This window comes from Cavia porcellus, unplaced genomic scaffold (assembly GCF_034190915.1).
Source record: "Cavia porcellus strain 051 isolate PalLab524CR breed Dunkin Hartley unplaced genomic scaffold, mCavPor4.1 scaffold_18, whole genome shotgun sequence".
Classification (NCBI taxonomy): domain Eukaryota; kingdom Metazoa; phylum Chordata; class Mammalia; order Rodentia; family Caviidae; genus Cavia; species Cavia porcellus.
The window spans coordinates 72507102-72524605 of NW_026947501.1; the positions used below are offsets into that span (position 1 = coordinate 72507102).

The 17504-nt window shown below is 42.1% G+C and overlaps 1 protein-coding gene across 1 annotated transcript in view; it reads left to right on the plus strand.

The window, feature by feature from the left end:
- The window catches only part of LOC134471468 (liprin-alpha-4-like), a 65162-nt gene that overhangs the window by 37389 nt on the left and 10269 nt on the right, over positions 1–17504 (plus strand). Inside the window, exons 11-16 of the mRNA XM_063230356.1 lie at positions 7731–7812; positions 7913–8113; positions 10419–10481; positions 10971–10993; positions 15095–15274; positions 15486–15583. Of these exons, the coding sequence (XP_063086426.1) occupies positions 7731–7812; positions 7913–8113; positions 10419–10481; positions 10971–10993; positions 15095–15274; positions 15486–15583 (647 nt within the window). The remainder of the gene's footprint in view (positions 1–7730; positions 7813–7912; positions 8114–10418; positions 10482–10970; positions 10994–15094; positions 15275–15485; positions 15584–17504) is intronic.

The window sequence follows — 17504 nt, forward strand, 5'->3', positions numbered from 1 at the left end:
GGCTCGGTAGTGTAGTACTCTTAGCATGCATTAAGGCCTTAGGTTCAATCCCCAGTACCACAATAAAAGCAAAAAACAGAAAACCAAAATGTTTCCCTGTTGTAAAAATTGACTTTCTAACTCTCAAGAAGTGTGTGTTCACCCTCAGGACAGGCTTTGAATTATTTGCCCAAACACATGATTAAATTGCACACCAGGCATGCATGTTTACAGGTTTGTGTGCGTGCGCGCGCGCGCGCGCGTGTGTGTGTGTGTGTGTGTGTGTGTGTGTGTGTGTGTGTGGTGGTAGGGAGGGAGATTTCTCGGTAGCAAGGAGATTCAAGTTTATGCTGCTTACTCCAAACATCTGTTGTGGCTGTTTCAAGGTGTCTAAGAATGGGTCTTTGCTCTGTACTTTATAGTTCTATGTGGGATGCATATGTGATTTCTCAACCATAGTAGAAAGTTCATAGGGAAAATTCTAAAGTAGTCATCTGACTATGGTGGGCAGTTTTGTGATATCTGTCAGATAACCTGAATTGTAATTGATTTGAAGAAAAAAAGTATTTTGTGAATACAGGGTACAGTTTAATACTTTGAGCATTATTGTTTTGTTTTGTTTTGTTTTTTTGTTTTTTTTTTTGTTTTTGTTTTTGTTTTTTCTGAGACAGGTCTCACTATGCAGTTCAGGCTGGCTTTGAGCTCACTTTGTAGCTCAGGCTGACCTCAAACTCACAATGATCCTCCTGCCTCAGCCTCTCAAGTGCTGGAATTACAGGCATGCACAACCACATCCAGCTACTTTGAGCATTCTTGATGTAATAAAAAACTGTTCTGTGAATACAGAGTACAGTTCAACACTTTGGTACTTTCTCAGAAATACAGTACTTCTTGTGATGAGCCCTAACTTGGCTGTAGGCCATGCTCCTTGCCGCTGAACCACTAGCCTATCACATTGACTGAAGGAGGGTTCCCAGGACTCAGTGCACACGTTGACCAGCTGAACTCATGCTCTCTGAGAATTACTGGAAGAATTTGATGCTCTGCTGACACTTGAGGTGCTCAGTAGTCAATGCAACTATCAGCATGACTCAGACTGGAGTCCGTTCATCAGCTCATAGAATGCTGTGTGAAGTTTCAAAACATGGATCTCCAACTCACCTTTGTCTTTGTAGTGCTCTCCTTCCGGTTGCGTGGCATTGTGGTGCATTTGCTGTGGGAAGTTGGTTACACATGGAGCCATACTCAGTGGTACTCTGAATCATATAGTGTGGAGTGCTGGTGTTACCAGCTTTGGGTTCTCTGCTAAACTTCCCAAGAGTATATTTCTGTTTGGTGAGAAAAGTTGCTTCCATTCCTCACTTGTCAAAACAACACACTGGTCCCCAGTACTCTTCCTCACAGTGTGACTAGCATGTGAAATGTGAGCCTGAGCTGCAGCCATGAGAAAGGGTCTCCTTAGCCCTTGTGCAAGACCCCTGAATTTGAAAAGTGTCCCATCTCTTGGAAATACAGTCATGTATTTACTATGGAGAGTTAAAGTTCTTGCTATATGTCACTTAGATAATGTCTATTCTGCAGAAACTCGCACAAGCTTCTTGAAATGAAGGGCAGCTTTACCATTGTGCTTTTGCCTACATTATAAAATATATCATAATTCATAGATTACATGACTTTTTTTGTACCAGGGATCAAACTCACAACCTCACACTTGCCAGGCAGGCCCTTAAGCTGCTGAGCTAAATCCCTGGCCTTCACGTAACTTTTATTTTACGCATTTGTTCCCCAGAGAATTTAGTGTATTTTGGTCCAAGAGAATACAGCATAGCTGTAGAACACTTTTCTAGTATGCTAAAGCCCTGAGCTCCATCATTAGTATGACAGAATCTAAAATAGCTGCCTCCTCCAACAGTATGTATGTATGTATGTATGTATGTATGTATGTATGCATGTATATACATGTTGGTGCTGCAGATCAAACATAGCACCTTGTGAAGGCTGGGAAAGTGCTTTACTAATGAGCTACACTCAGCCCCCAGTCTCTAATTTAAAGGCAGGAAGGTTCCCATATCAGTTTGCATTAGAGAAGATACTCTGTGTTTGTGTGTGTGTGTGTGTGTGTGTGTGTGTGTGTGTGTGTTTCGTTTCTTTTCCTTTTTTGGTACTGGGGATCAAACTCATGCCCTTGCACTTGCCAGGCAGGTGCTATGCTGCTGAGCTAAATTCCTGGCCTCCTTTTCTTTTTTTAAAAAAGGGTCTCACTGTGTTGTTCAGGTTGGACTTGAAATCATTATGTAACCCAGGCTGACTTTCAGCTCATAGCAATTCTCCTGCCTCAGCTTCCAAAGTGCTGGGATTACAGGTGTGTACCATCATCCTGGCATTAGAGCAGATATTATAAAAATCAACCCTGGTGTCTAGTGTTTGGTTCTATGGGAGAAGCTATAAGCTGAAGAAAAGAAGCTCTGACAATGTCAGGAACAGAGCAATCTAGTGCCCAGCCACCTTCTGCAAAGGGCCCCAGCTTGGCCTGCCTGTCACATCTATTGGGATATGATATCTCACAGCCCAGGAGCAAGCAAATATCAGAAGAAACCAAAGGGGTTTTCTTCTGGAGTTGATGGATATGACACATCAACATCTAGGATTACTGACATATTATTCAGATGCCCTTGGTGGCTATTCAGTGTGGACAGATGATGGACATTCTGCAGAGTATGCCCCCCCCCCACTGGTTACTATGTTTTTATTTGCTCTTTTTAAATTTTTCCTTTTTTTCCCCTGGGGGCTCCTTATGTAGTCCAGACTAGCCTTGAATTCATGGTAATCCTCTTGCCTTCATCTCCCACATGCTGGATTATAGATGATGCCACCATACCCAGCTTGATTACCTTGCTTGAAGCTTTGGGGCTCAGAGCTGGAAGAGTTATTATTTGGGAAGTTGAGCAAGAAAAGAATGAATGTTGCTAAAGCTTAAATGTTTGCAGCTTTAGTAGAGGGGGAGGAAATAGGTGGTTCTCCTATTCCAAACTAATCATATGGGTAGACGGATAACCTTACCTAAGTGGATAGTCAGGTAGGTGAGTAAACACTGTGAAGCCATTTAGTTCTTGGAGGTCACAGATTTGGACAAATGGGTGTCTGTACTAAGTATGTGCAGTAGCAAGCAAAAGAGATCCAGTTTCAATACCCAGTGTAAAAGGAAGGTAGTTGTGCATATCACCAAACATTGCAAAGAGCCAGAGTAGAGGTGCGCAGAAGTGTCTGCAGGCTCCAGATTCTGCATCTTAACACAGGATCCTTCTGTACACTTTTGGGAACAACTCTCAAGAAAACTGGACTCTAATGTGCCCACCTATCGTGTTAACCAAGGTTAGGTGCCCAATCTCGTAGTCCTCAAACTACCTGGTAGGGGAGGTGTAGCTACCTGTAGGTGGAACTTGGGCCAACTCCCCAGCCAGGGTCTTCTGTGTTATTTCCTAACATCCCATGACTTTTGAATGCATCATCCTACTTCTGCTACCTTCACACCACTCCCACTGCTGCATCTGGATGCAGGTATAAGGAGGAGGAAGGATGTAAAGGCAACAGCAGTTTATACCAAGCTTCAGGTAGTGGGCCTTGTTCTTGTTTGCAGTACATGTCTGGTATGTACTTTCACAAATTACAGCTGTGCAGTGGTATGTACCTTTAATCATCCGAGCTACCTGGGAGGTCCAGGCAGGAGGGTCATTTATGATGACAATGCCATTGTTCTAGGCAACTTAAGAAACTGTCTCAAGATAAAAAGTATAGTACAAATGGCTGGCGGTTTAGTTCAATGAGTGCTTGGTTCCATCCCCAGTACCATCAAAAATAATGAAAACACCAACAAAATCATTTTTAGACTACTGAGGACATAGTTCTTACTTAGTCTATTTGAATAGGCACATAATCTAGAAGTGCTTCTGACCTACAGCAGTAGTCTTCCTCTTCCCTGGCCTGGCCAGAGCATCTAGGACAGACCCTCACTTAATATTACAGAATTTCAGATCTTTACCCAGAAATGGATTTACACTGCTTCTTGGGGTCAGTCTGTCTGTCTGTCTGTCTGTCTGTCTGTCTCTCTGTATGTTTGTCACACACTCTCTCTTTCTCTCTCTCTGTGTGTGTGTGTGTGTGTGTGTGTGTGTGTGTGTGTGTGTGTTTCTTGTTTCCTTAAATGAGTCATAGCAGCTCTGTAGCCAGGTTTGGTAGCTGTCTTAGTTACTTTTTACTCATTGCTGAGACAAAATACCTAAAGGCCAAGTTGGGAAAGGAAAGGTTTATTTCTTACAGTTTTTGGAGGTTTCACACACTCAGTTGGCTCCAGGGCATGGCTGGGCCACAGTTCATGGTGGCTGCAAACAGCAAGCAGGAACAGGCAAAGAGCAAGACACACCTTCTCCCTGCCATTACATTACATCCTGGCTCCACCCCTCTGTGGGTATAGCACTGACACCATCAATCCAAGCACTAACAATGAACCATCACAAATGCACAATACAAATACATGAAGCCTGGGGGCCCACAGACATAAACCATGACATTCCTCCCCTGGCCCCCAGGACTCTTGTACATCCTTTATACAAAAGACATTTAGTCCACCACCAAGAGTTTCCAAAGTCTTAAGTTTCAGCATTGCTGAACAGTCCAAGTCCCATGTCTCCTCCATGATCTATGGCAAACTCTTAACTGTAACCCCTGTACAAATGAAACAAGTTTAAACATTTCTCAAATGCAAAGGCACAAAATAAACATTACTATTCCAAAAGTTACAAACAGGGGAATATAAAGCATTGGAAACAAAGCAAATCCAACATCCAGCAGGATGAACATTAAGTCCTGGAGTTCCTTGCTCTGCATCTGAAGCAATATGGTTACAAGCTCCAAAAGGCTTGTGTGATTCCACCCCCAAGGCACTTCCAGGGATTTCACCTCCTGCAGCTTTTCTCTTAAATCCTCTCTGCTTGCTTTTTGGAGCTTTCCTTGGATCGTCCATGTTTCTGGCTTTTCCAAACTTTTGGGGTCTCCACTGCACCTTTGGCTTCACCTTTATGTCTTCACAAATTGCCCTCTCAGGGGCACACAGCTTGGCCTCCCAGGCCCTTTGCAATAGAGGTAGAAGCCATCTTACCCTCAGAATTTGTGCATTTTCCTAGCACCTAAGATCAGCACCATGTGGATGTTGCCAAGGTTTGCTGCTAGCTAGAGCAGTACTCAGGCTTTTCTCTCTCTTGGCTGTAGGGGTCAGTTGCCTGGATCACAGGGCTCTGTTTAACTGATTGTGAGGAAAAGCTTCTCTATGTTGCCACCATTCTGGAGCCTCATGTGGCCTGTCACCATTCTGGAAACTCATGTGGTCTCTGTCGCCATTCTGGAACCTGGTGCTCTGCAGCTTTCTCCTCTGAAAAAATTCTTTTACCTTTGCAGTGAGGCTGCACAGGGTGGGGACCTGCTTCCTGGGATGCCCCCGGCCCATCTTTCTTATTTCTCTGTTTTCCCTCAGCCATCAGAACCTCCACTGTCTTTACAATCCACAGCCTTCCTGAAATATTCTTTCTGGCCAAACTCACAGTATTGCAAATTATCCCGCTGGGCTCTTTCCTCTTGATTTGCAACATAAAGCTGGCTAAAAGCCCTCTACAGTAGCCATGCCACAGACTCAACATTTGATTGCTTTTTAATTTCTTTTTCAAGATTAATCAGTCCATTGCCCTTTGTTTCAGTCTCAGGCAAAGTCTCTGGACATGAGCAAAATGTAGACAACTTTCTGCCAACCCATAACTCACATCATGGGGAGTCCAACAACCACTGCAGTCCTTCTTCCCAGCAGAAATCTCCCAGGCCTGGTCTTTACCATCAGGCTTCCTATCAGCCTTCTGGTCTCCTGAGCTGTGACCACTATCTCCTCTACAGAACTGCCTAAGCTGCTCTAGCTCTATGCATCCAGGCAACACATCCAAACCTTTCCAAACTCTGCCCACAAGCCATTTCCAAAGCCATTTCTTGAAAAACATGGTAAGGTATAGTCACAGCAAACAACCCCATTCTTCGGTACCAAATTCTGTCTTAGTTACTTTTTACTCATTGCTGAGACAAAATACCTGAAGCCCAAGTTTGGAAAGGAAAAGGTTATTTCTTACAGTTTTTGGAGGTTTCAGTCCACACTCAGTTGGCTCCAAGGCAGGTGGGCATGGCTGGGTCACAGTTCAGGGTGGCTGCAAACAGCAAGTAGGAACAGGCAAAGAGCAAGATACACTTTCTTCCTACCATTACATCATATCCTGGCTCCACTCTTATGTGGGTGTAACACTGACACCATGAATCCAAGCACTAGACAATGAACCATCACAAATGCACAATGAAAATGCGTGAGGCCTGGGGGCCACAGACATAAACCATGACAGTAGCCTACTACTTCTTGTACTTAGGAGCACACTTCTGCTGATCTGTTTCTCTGTGAATAGCTTTGCTTGTTTCAACTAGAAAATTGTTGTTGTTGTTGTTCTTCTTCTTCTTCTTTTTGTTTTTTTCTTGTTTCATCTGAGATAACACATTTGCTGCCTTCTCTGGTACAGTTACTCCCTGGTGATTGTTCCTGTAAGCTTAGCGGTAACTTAAGGAACTCTTAGTTGAAATTGTATATGAAACATTTTACTTAGGAACATAAGTTTCCAAAAGAAAGAAAAGGGGAAGAGAGACTGATTGACTGAGACTGACTAGGGTTTTTGTGTATCTGAAACACACTTGTCCTTTGTGTTCTAATGTCAGACTTACCATGCTTACACTGTTACTGTTTCACATAACTGTGTTACACAAATCACTTTTAGAGATGTTAGTATAGTAAAAGTGTGACTTGAGTCTTTAGAAATAAAGCATATATGAAACCTCAAATCACATTACGGAGTGCATGCAAGACTCACCTACCCACTTCCCTGCAGTACTGCCTTGGTATTGCATGAGTTTCTGTGCTGGTGATACATTCGGCATTGAAGGAGGTGTTGAATGGCTGGCTAAAGAAGAGATCAATGGGTTAAAACCACAGAATGACCCAGTGACTTAGCAAGTACCCGTTTACTTAAAGAGCAGTGTACAATAGAAACTGTCCTCTGTTACTTGTTTGCTGTATTAGACGATAATCTTTTTGTGGTTAAAAGTCTGCATTACAGCTGGGAGTATGAAACACATCTATAATCCAAGCACTGGGGGAGACTGGTTACACAGAGTTTGAGGCCAACCTGGACTACATACATAGCAAGACTTTGTCTCAACATTCCCCAAACCACAACCACCCCCCAAAAACACTGTTTTTTAAAGTCTCTCACAAAATTAGGCACTGATGTCTCAACTGAGGTGTGGTTTCCTCTTCCTAGATACTGTTTCTTCATTGTTGAAGTAGGGTTTCATGTTTTCCCCTAATTGTCTTACTACCTTGGATATGAAAATTCTGCTTGAGTTTTATAAGTTGGTAGTAATTCTTCAATTCTCTGAAGTAATGGTGATTTGACTGGGAATCAAGAGAACTCTGTAGCATTTTTTATTTACTCAGGCATTCTCCATAGTATGTGTGTGACTGTCATTACAAGGATGATGTTAATAACATTAAAACTGTAGAAGATAAAAGGAACTGAGAATATGTGTTATACTTTTGAAAATGCTCAGAGACTGTTCCATTAACTTGTTGGATGTGTAACAGTGCTTCTTTAATTTGAATGTCTTCTTTTTCACAGGCCTGAGTTGCTGGAGGAAGCCCAGAGGCAAGGCTTACCATTTTCACAGTGGGACGGGCCAACCGTGGTTGAATGGCTGGAGGTACATCCCTTTACTACAGAGACCTATGCTACATGACACAAGCTTGTCGTGCATCTCCTGTCTCTACCTGATGTTCTGGTCTTTTCATTCTTCTTTCTAGCTCTGGGTTGGGATGCCTGCTTGCTATGTGGCTGCCTGCAGAGCAAATGTGAAAAGTGGGGCCATCATGTCAGCTCTGTCAGACAGACAGATCCAGCAAGAGATTGGCATCAGCCACCCTCTGCACAGACTGAAGCTGCGGCTGGCCATCCAGGAAACCCTGTGGCTCACCAGCCCTTCGGCTCCACCCACATTGAAAAAGGTATGTTCACAGAGGCTCTGTGTGCCCTCTGTGGAGGAGGAAGGCAGAGCCCACAAAAGCAGTAGCCTGCTAATGTTTCCGTGCTGCTTCCTAATCATACAGGGTGGTTTCAACTTAAAATTTCAGGAAAGCATAGTACAACCCCTAACTTGGAGGGGTTGAGTGATCCAAAGAAAATGTGTGAACTGCTTGTGTAAAAGTGTGGTTAAAGCCAGGCGTGGTGGCACATGCCTGTAGTTCCAGCACTCAGAAGGCTGAGGTGGGAGGATCACTGTGAGTTCTAGGCCAGTGGGTTACAGTGTGAGCAGCTTGAACCGAGTAATGAGATCCCGTTTCAGAAAAGACCAAAAAATAAATAATTAAATAAATGAATAAAACTTGGTTAGAAAGGCCTTCTTTAAGAAAGAAGGCTTTTTGAAAGGTAGAAAATTGATTGTCACAAATGTACGTATGAATTTATCAAAACTGAGTAAGTGTAAGGACCTCTTGAGGAAGGAAAAGTTAACATTTTAAGTAGCATTTCATCCTTGAACTTTGATTTCTATTTCATAGTTCAAACAATAATTAGTACTTGTACGGTATATAAAGGTACTTGCTAAGCAAATTATATGCGGAAAATATTGTTTTTCTTCAAGTATACAGGTAGCAAAATATACAGATAAGCCCAGGAATGTATAAACCCTTGCATACAATCCCCGGGCATAAATAAGCACCTGGCTACGGCCCCTTGGCTATAAACTAGGTTGGGCTGCCCTTACTTTGTTGTGTGTGGCTTCTTTCCTTCAGTCTTGTGCGTGTGAGTGCATCTGCATCACTGCACATATAGGCGGGACTTACAGAGTAACTGTAATTTGTGGCAGTCCAGAGGTGCCACTGACATACAGTTGACATGCTAACAAGGGGTGGTCACCTCCCAGAAATCCACTGGTTCCTGGACAGTTCTAAGCTTCTCTTCTTTGTGGATGTCTTTTTTTCCCTACAAGAACTAAAGGAGGAAAAATGCTGAGTTTCCTAGATGCACTGTGGTTGTGTGTCACGGCACCAGCAGGTGCTCTGGGTCTTGGGAGCTGCATGTGTCTGTCCAACCATGCCTGTGCTCACAAAGATGCTGTCCACTTGGGGAGTAGTGAAGAGCCCTCAAAGAGCTTCCTGGTGACTCTTCTGATGAAACATTGGTGGTTATTAGAAGGGAAGAGCAGGCCAGCTCTTAAGTTGCAAAGTTCAGGGTTTTTTTCATTTAGATGTTCAACAAACTCTTATTGCTGTGTAGACATCCTTCTGAGCAGCAGAGCAAGGTCTGCCTACAGTAACTTTATACACAAAAAAGTGTGAAGATTTTGTTGTTAGAGAATTATGAAAATGAACAATAAGCCTTTTTTTTTTTTTTAACGTATGGCCAAAGAACACTTTCCCTTGGTGGAATGTTTTGTAACCAGTATCAGTCTGTTCTGCAGCTATTTCCACATTAATGTGGGCTTTGTAGAAATGAAGATGCTGCATGGCTTTTTCAAAGCTTTTAAGAACCCTCTTTCAAAAGGGAGCTTCTGTGATTCAGTTGAACTATTGGCAAGGACTAGACCTCACATCAGAAAGACTCTCCATATCACCAGTTACAAACACAGAAATTGCTGTTCTTGGGGAGCTTACAGTGGGCTAGCAGAGTGGCCATCAGTCTCAGGTTTGACTCAGATGGTGACAAGTGCTTTGTTTTTGGTGTTTGCATTGTTTGGCTCTCCTGTGCTCACTATCTTGTGCCCTGGCCTCCTGGGCTTCCTCTGGCTTTGGATCATCTGCTGAAAGCAGCCACAGGAAGCCAAGGCCAGAGCATCCTGTTGTTAGCCTGTGTTGGGGTGAGACTGCTTTCTGTGTGTTTTGTTTTATTCTTTTGTTTTGCTGTACTGAGGCTTAAACCTAGTGCTTTGGGAGAGCCAGGCAAAAACCCTATCATGAGCTATACCTCCAACATGGTGAGACTATTGAAAATACTGTCTATTGAATCATCAGTTACTGGGGAAAGTAACTTTTCAGAAATATAAAGTATGTTCTCATCCATACTTTTAAGCATGTGATCTGGAAATTGTGTGCTGTTCTCCTTATATTCCGACCACACTGTTATTGTTTAAAAGAGGATGAGCCTGTGTTAATGATCTCTGGCTTTCTCTGTGGGTGCCTGAAATGAAAATGTGCAAAGAGTGACCTTTGCCTCGTGGCTCCTTACTGTGCCTGTGGCTCATATGTGCGTCCTTCTCCTTTCTGTCACGCTTCCCTTGCCCTGGATGTGGCTGGTGCACTGGGGTCACCTTAGACCACAGGAAATGTCTGGTTAACACATGAAGAGATGGAAACACTCGCAGCCACATCTCAGATGGTCAGTCAGCCCTGCAGCTCATGTTCCAAAGTGGGTTTCCTACTCCAGACCAAAGGGCCCTTTGTCTTTTGTTGAAAACAAAAGTTAATTTGCATTTGTTTCAAATATAATGTGTTCTTTTTAGGTTATTAGCTCATAGCGTATAGTCGTATTTGCATTTTTTAGATTTTTACAAGAATTTAGTTTATAGATTTAGAGAAGATGTAATTTGCTTCTCCTTTTGGAGAGACCTCCATTGAGCACTGCGTTGTGGTTGTCTAACGCCAACAGTCTACTGTATGAGGTTAGTTGGCATGGAAAAAGTCTGCTCCTTGCATGGAAAATTGAAATTCTTGGATTTTCATGAGTTTTTGCATGAGGCATTGATATTTTGAATGTTTTTCACTCAGTCAAGGTGCATGTTCCCTGCAGAATTAATTTGCTTACACTACTAAAGTTCACTAATACTAATAGTTATGTTCTTTTACATTCCTAACAACCTAACATCAGGAAGATGAGGAGGGAAGCTGGATAAGGTTGGAGTCTTTCTATAATATTTCTTCACTCTGTAGCAACAAAAAGCAATTGAGGATGTAAACTTGTGTGACCTGCTTTAGTAGGTGTTTTTCACACCTTAATTTATTCATAGTATCATTAATGACTTGAAGAATGTAATCAAATAAATCACAGGATTAAAGATTACATCTCATGGATAATTTTGAACATTTCCCATATGGGATCATGGAAATTACTTTGAACGAAGGTTGTTTTATTTATGAATAGAATCTTTTATACAAAGTCCCCTGGTTTAGGCAACTCCTGAGTTTATGTACATGTAGTTCGTTGCTGGGTTAGTTTTGTTCTAAAATGTACTGCTGAAAAAAATCATGAAATACACTTCTAAACCTGAAAGTTGGCATGGGGCCTTTCCCTCTATGTCTTTATATTGTTATTTGACTAAGTACTGCCCTACTGTGTTGAGTTAAAGATCTTAGTAATGGAGTTCTCAGAAATTAAGGCTTATCACTTCACAGAGATTGAATTTCAGCTGCCTAACTCTTCACTACACAGAAAGCTCTGCCCCATGTTTTACAGTGTCTGAGTCAGATGACTTGGTTAAATTCCCAGCATCCCTCTGCCCTCTTGGGTCTTTGGTGGGCACAGTGCAGTACCAGGGGACTTGTAGTTCTTCAGCTTTTCCCAGGGGCACGGTATTCGGGGGCTCAGAAGAGTTAGCATATGTCTGAAAGCAAGTATAAATGAGTTAAGATTAGAATTTGCTGATTCCAAGATGATGCTTGAAACAGTTGCTTCTGTTTGCATTTCTAAAGGTTATTCAGTTATAGCACTTGGTTGTTTGTTTTGTTTGTTCATTTGAAAAAAAGAGAGGTGGAACTTGGTGACACATATGGGTCATCCCAGGACTTGGGAGGTTGATCAAGCATGTTTGTTGCAAATTTGAGACCAGCATAGGCTACATAGTGAGTTCAAGGTCAGCCTAAACTACATAGTAAAATCCTGTCTCAAAATTACAAAAAGTTTAGAAACAAAAACTAAGAAGAAAGAGAATAGCTACTAACTGGGTTTCCCTCCCTGGGTTTAGATACTCCCTGCCTCTAGAATCACTTAAATTCACCTAGTTAGAGGTCTCTCTACAGGACCAACAATGACCATCAGTGAATTAAGCAGTGCATTTCATAATTACGTAAGTTTCAATATATTCCAAAAGACAAAGTAGAATATGGTCACCACTTCAATATGAAATAGCATCAGAGACATAAAGTGTAGTTGAATAAGCTTAACATTTGCTTTTTGCAGTGACCATATAAAAGGGGCCCATGCAGAAGATTCCAGATTTACCCCACATGCAATGTTCTGCAGAAGCTTGGTGCACTTTGCCACCATCCTTTCCCAGACAGAGCTGCTAGGACAGAGCTATGCTAGCACAAAGCATTGTGCTTTGCCCGTGCTGGCACTGGGTGGCCTCACTCCTGACTGAGCTTTGGAAGGAACACTCAAGTGTGGTCAGAACTGTTCGCATATCAGATGTAAGATATGACTGGCTGTGTGAGAAGGCTGTGCTAGCTGCCAGGAGCCATTAGTGAGCAGGACAGCGGCAGTCCCACTCTCATGGAGCTCACATTTTACTGACCTTGAGACTGAGCGTGACTTGTCCATGCTTGGAGCATGAGGTCCCTTTGCACACTTCTTCAGAAGGCTGTGGTGGCAGCCAGGGAGAGGAGGAGGCTCTCCCTCAAACTGAGTCTGAGCTGTCAGAATCTGCATTATCAGCAACTGCAAAAGTAGTAAATAGAGATATGGAGGGTTTGCTTCCACACAGCTTTTTATTTGGAAGATTTCTTCTACTCATTAGAAGAGAGCATAGTCAGCAGGCCAGAAAACATCAAATATTCAGGCTGTGAATCCCAGGCCCATGAAAGTATGACTCAAAGGACTGCATCATGGTAACATTGTTAGATATCTTAATGGTTACCATAGTGGTATATTTGTCACTCATCATTTAAAGAAAGTTATGAAATCTTTTCTGTTAGAATTGGAACATTCCTCTTAGCTGAGCCATCCCTTGTATCTTGACTGGAACAAATAAAATACTAGAGTGGAATCCATTGTTCTAAACCAAACATGGAGGCCATGCATGGTGGTTTATGACTGTAATCCCATAACTCAGGAGGCTGAGGCTGGAAGATATCAACTTAGAGACCAGCCTGGGCCTAGTGAGACCCTGTTGTAAGGGGTTGGGGATGTAGCTCAGGTTAGAGTGCTTGCCTAGCAGGTATGAAACCCTGAGTTCAAGCCAGGAGAGGATGGATGGGAATGGATAGTTTTTATTTTAAAGGATTTCTCAATGTACCTTAGGATTCCTGTGAATGTAATTTAATCTTCCTTAGCTGGAGAGCATAACGAACCATTCTCTGTGAAGTGGTTGTATATCATGTCTATTTTTCATTGTACAGACCTTGGACATATTCTGTTGAATTGGTTGCTAAGGATTTTATGCAGTTTAGTGCCATTATATAAGATACTTCTAAAATCTCAATTTCCAGTTCATTTTGTATATTTAGAAATGTTAATTTTTGTGTATTCATTGTATATTCAGCAGCTTTGCTAAATTCATGTATAAATCCTAATAGCTATTTCATAGACTTTTTCAACAATGATAATTGTGTCATTTACTAATAAAGAGAGGTTTATGTCTTTCTCAACTCATGCCATTTTTATGTTTTTCCTGCCATTACAGTGGCCAGGTCTCCAGCACAGCCAAACATAAACGGTGACAGTGGACACCCCTTGTGCTTCTTTCCGTTCAGGGAGACATTTGGTCCCTCATTGTGAGGTTTTTAGCTGCAGGCTTTTGGTAGATGACCCTTAATAGATTGAGGCGGTGGGTCTTTCGTCCTAGAATGCTGAGTTTCATAACTGAATGATGGATCTTGTGCCACATAAGGTATTATGAGACATGGCTTTCTTTGCTGATCTCGTAATTGGGCAAATTTCATTGATTTTTTTTTTCCTCCTCAGTTGGTGAACCAACCTATTCCTGAGTCAGTAAACCTACTTACCATGATTCCTTATTTTTGGTGTAGTGCAGACTAGTCCCAAACTCGAAATACTTTTGTCTCAGCCTCCTGAGTGCTGAGTTTACAGGCATGCACCACCATACCACACCACAAAAAAGTACGTCCTGAAGCCAGATGTGATGATGCACCCCTGTAGTTGCCAAAACTCAAGAGACTGAGCCCAGAAGTTGGCTGTTATAATGTCCTGTGACAATTGGGCATTAAACTAAGATGGACATCATACTAAGAGTGGCATCAATATCTCTTTGCATAGGGAGTGCTTGTGCATAGCCACTGCACTCAATCCTGGTAATATAATGGGAATCTCTGTCTTTAAAGGTTGTGGGGAGGGGCTGGGGATTTAGCTCAGTGGTGCAGCACCTGCCTTGCAAGCATGAGGTCCTGAGTTCAATTCCCAGTACCCCCCCCAAAAAAAAGAAAGGAAAAAGTGTAAGTTATATCTGGGTCAGATTGATTGACAGTATTGTTTTTGTCCGTAGCCTTCCTCATTGTTTTCCTTTTCTTAGTCCTTTTTGGTTTTTTGATTGGCACATTGAACCAGTTGTTAAGAGAGGAGTGTTGAAGTCTTCTAAATTTAATTGTATTTTTCTGTTTTTGTTCTTAGTCTCATTAGTTGTTCGTTTATCATTTTAAATTTACTTTTCCTGATTTTCAAATACACTTGTCATTTAGGAAGACAAAGTATTAAAAATAAAATCAAAACCAGCTAGAGCTCATTTGAATGATTTGAATTGATTCTTCAAACTTGTTCATGAGTCATGATCATTCTTTATTCCTATATTATTATATTGAAAACTAATTCAGAAAAGGAATTTATAGACAGGTATGATTTTTCTATAGCTTGGTAAATTGTCCTAAATGAGTCATAAAATTTTGCCAATATGATTTCTGTTGGATAAAACTTTAGGAATTTGAAAAGGTAGGAATGGGAGACCAAATATTTAGAAATTATGAAAAGCAATGTTGTCATTCATTTAGCCTTTAAGAATGTTGTCTAGATTAAAAATCTGAACTGATGTCACTCATTTGTTGAAATCAGACACTTGCATATGGGGACATGGACCACGAGTGGATTGGCAATGAGTGGCTGCCCAGCCTGGGCCTACCTCAGTACCGAAGCTATTTCATGGAGTGCCTTGTGGATGCTCGGATGCTGGACCACCTGACCAAGAAAGACCTGCGGGGGCGGCTGAAAATGGTTGACAGTTTTCACAGGTGAGGCAGTGCAAGTGGTTCTTCCTAACGGATCAAGAGACTTCACATAGGGGCTGGGGATTTAGCTCAGTGGCATAAGCACCTGCCTTGCAAGCAGGCAGTTGTGAGTTCGATCCCCAGTACCGATAAAAAGAAAAAAGACAAAAAAAAAAAAAAAAAAAAAAGAGACTTCACATTGCCACCGTTAAATAACCCCTTATTTTGTAAATAGGAACAGCTTCCAGTGTGGGCTTATGTGCCTAAAAAGGTTAAATTATGATCGGAAAGAACTGGAAAGAAGAAGAGAAGAAAGTCAGGATGTAGTTAAAGGCAAGTACATTATGCCGGATGGATGCAGCACATGCCTGCTGCCTCCCAGGCAGCCTGGGTGATTGCCTGTTTGAAAAAGTATAGCAGCCAGCTGAGCTGGCACATACCTGCAATCCTAGCACTCTGGGAGGATATAGCAGCAGAGTCACAAGCCTAGCCCAGGCAGCTTGGACTCCGTGAAACCTTCTCTCAAAATGAAAAGTATAACAGGGCTAGAGGTGCAGCTCAGTGCAAATCCCTGTGTTTATTCCTGAGTACCTCAAAAAGAAATCAAGGGCTTAGTGATAAGGCACTTGCTTACCACTTGCATTGCCCTGGGTTTGATCCCTAGGACTGAAAAAAAAAAGCACAAAATAATCATACATTTATCTGGGAATTACACAAATTACAGTTCCAGCTACTAAGAATACTAAGGCAGGAAGATCACAAATTCAGGGCCGACCTGGCAATTTAGTGAGACCCTGTCTCAGAACACTAAAGCTAGATTTGAAAATTAGGGGTGCTAAGAATGTAGTTCAGTGAAAAAAGACTTGCCTAGCATGCTCAGGGCTCTGGCTTCTGTCTCTAGTACCACAAAAAAATAAATCAGGGAAGACTTTTAAGTGGAAACAACTGGCTTGGCATGATAACAAGAGGAGGGATGAAAAGGGGTGCCCTGAGACAGTGTGTGCTTATCTCAGTCTGTAGGCTACCCTCTTGGTGCTGGCATTCTTTCATGTAGTTTTCCTTTTGTTGTTGTACACTGTATACGCTCTCTCAGAGATGCTGCCTTATGCTATTAGATCAGAGCAAGGCAAACAAGCCACTGCCTTTTGCTTACTGGATAGAGGTTAAAACTACAGCTTTGGGAGCTTTTTCTAAGGCCTGTGGCAGCATGCAGGGCACACAGTTCTGCTCCCAGAGGGAGGGAGAGGTCAAGGCAACCAATAGCCTAGCACCCATAATTTTGTAATTTATTTATTTATTTTGAGACAGAATTTCACTAAGTACCCTGGTCTGGGATTACACCTGTGACCCTCCTGTCACAGCACCCATACTAACTGGGATTGCAGTCCTTACAGAAACCACAGAGTGTCCTGTGGGCAAAGGAAAGACATGTCAGAAACAGGCCAGGAGGTAGGAGAGGGCATGGCAGCCCCCTCAGTATGACAGGGACAGGCATTTTCTCTGAAGACAACACTGAATGTCATGCTCACGAGAGTCTCTCAGAATTCTCGGTAGTTACTAATAGCATTGCAGTGATGAGAAGAAATGAGACTTACTGAATAATGATCAAGCACTGTGTCAAGTCTTCCATAGTTGATTCATTCAGGCTGCATCGTGGTTCTGTTATTTTCATCCTCATTCTGATGTCTTTTTCTAAATAAAATAAAGGATTATCTATTGGCCAGGGATGTAGCCCTGTGGTAGGACACTTGCCTAGTCTGTGCAAGGCCTGGGTTTTAATTCTTTTAAAACAAAGAATACGTTGAGGTCTATTTAGAAAAGAAAGTCATGGCCGGGGATATAGCTCAACAACAGAGCGGCTGCCTGGCAAGTGCAAGGTCATGAGTTTGATCCCTGGTACCAAAACAAAGTTGAGAAAAAAAATCAGACATGAAATGTATTAATCCATTTAATTTGTTTTCTATATCCCCTCTCCATATTTTGTCAGTTGGCAAAAGCAGTCTTTGAAAAGATTGGTGGTCAGATATATTTTTACAGAGTGGCAATTGTTTGGTCTGTAATAGAATACATTTAATAATTATCTTTGTATGATATACGATTGCCAAAATCTAGTATGCTGGAATGTCTTTAAAATTCTTTCTTTGTAATATATTAAGATGTTGATATGACCAAAGCTTCAGAAGCACAGGGGCTGGGGTATGGCTCAGTGGCTTAGCACCTACCTGGTAAGCACAAGGCTCTGAGTTTGATTCCC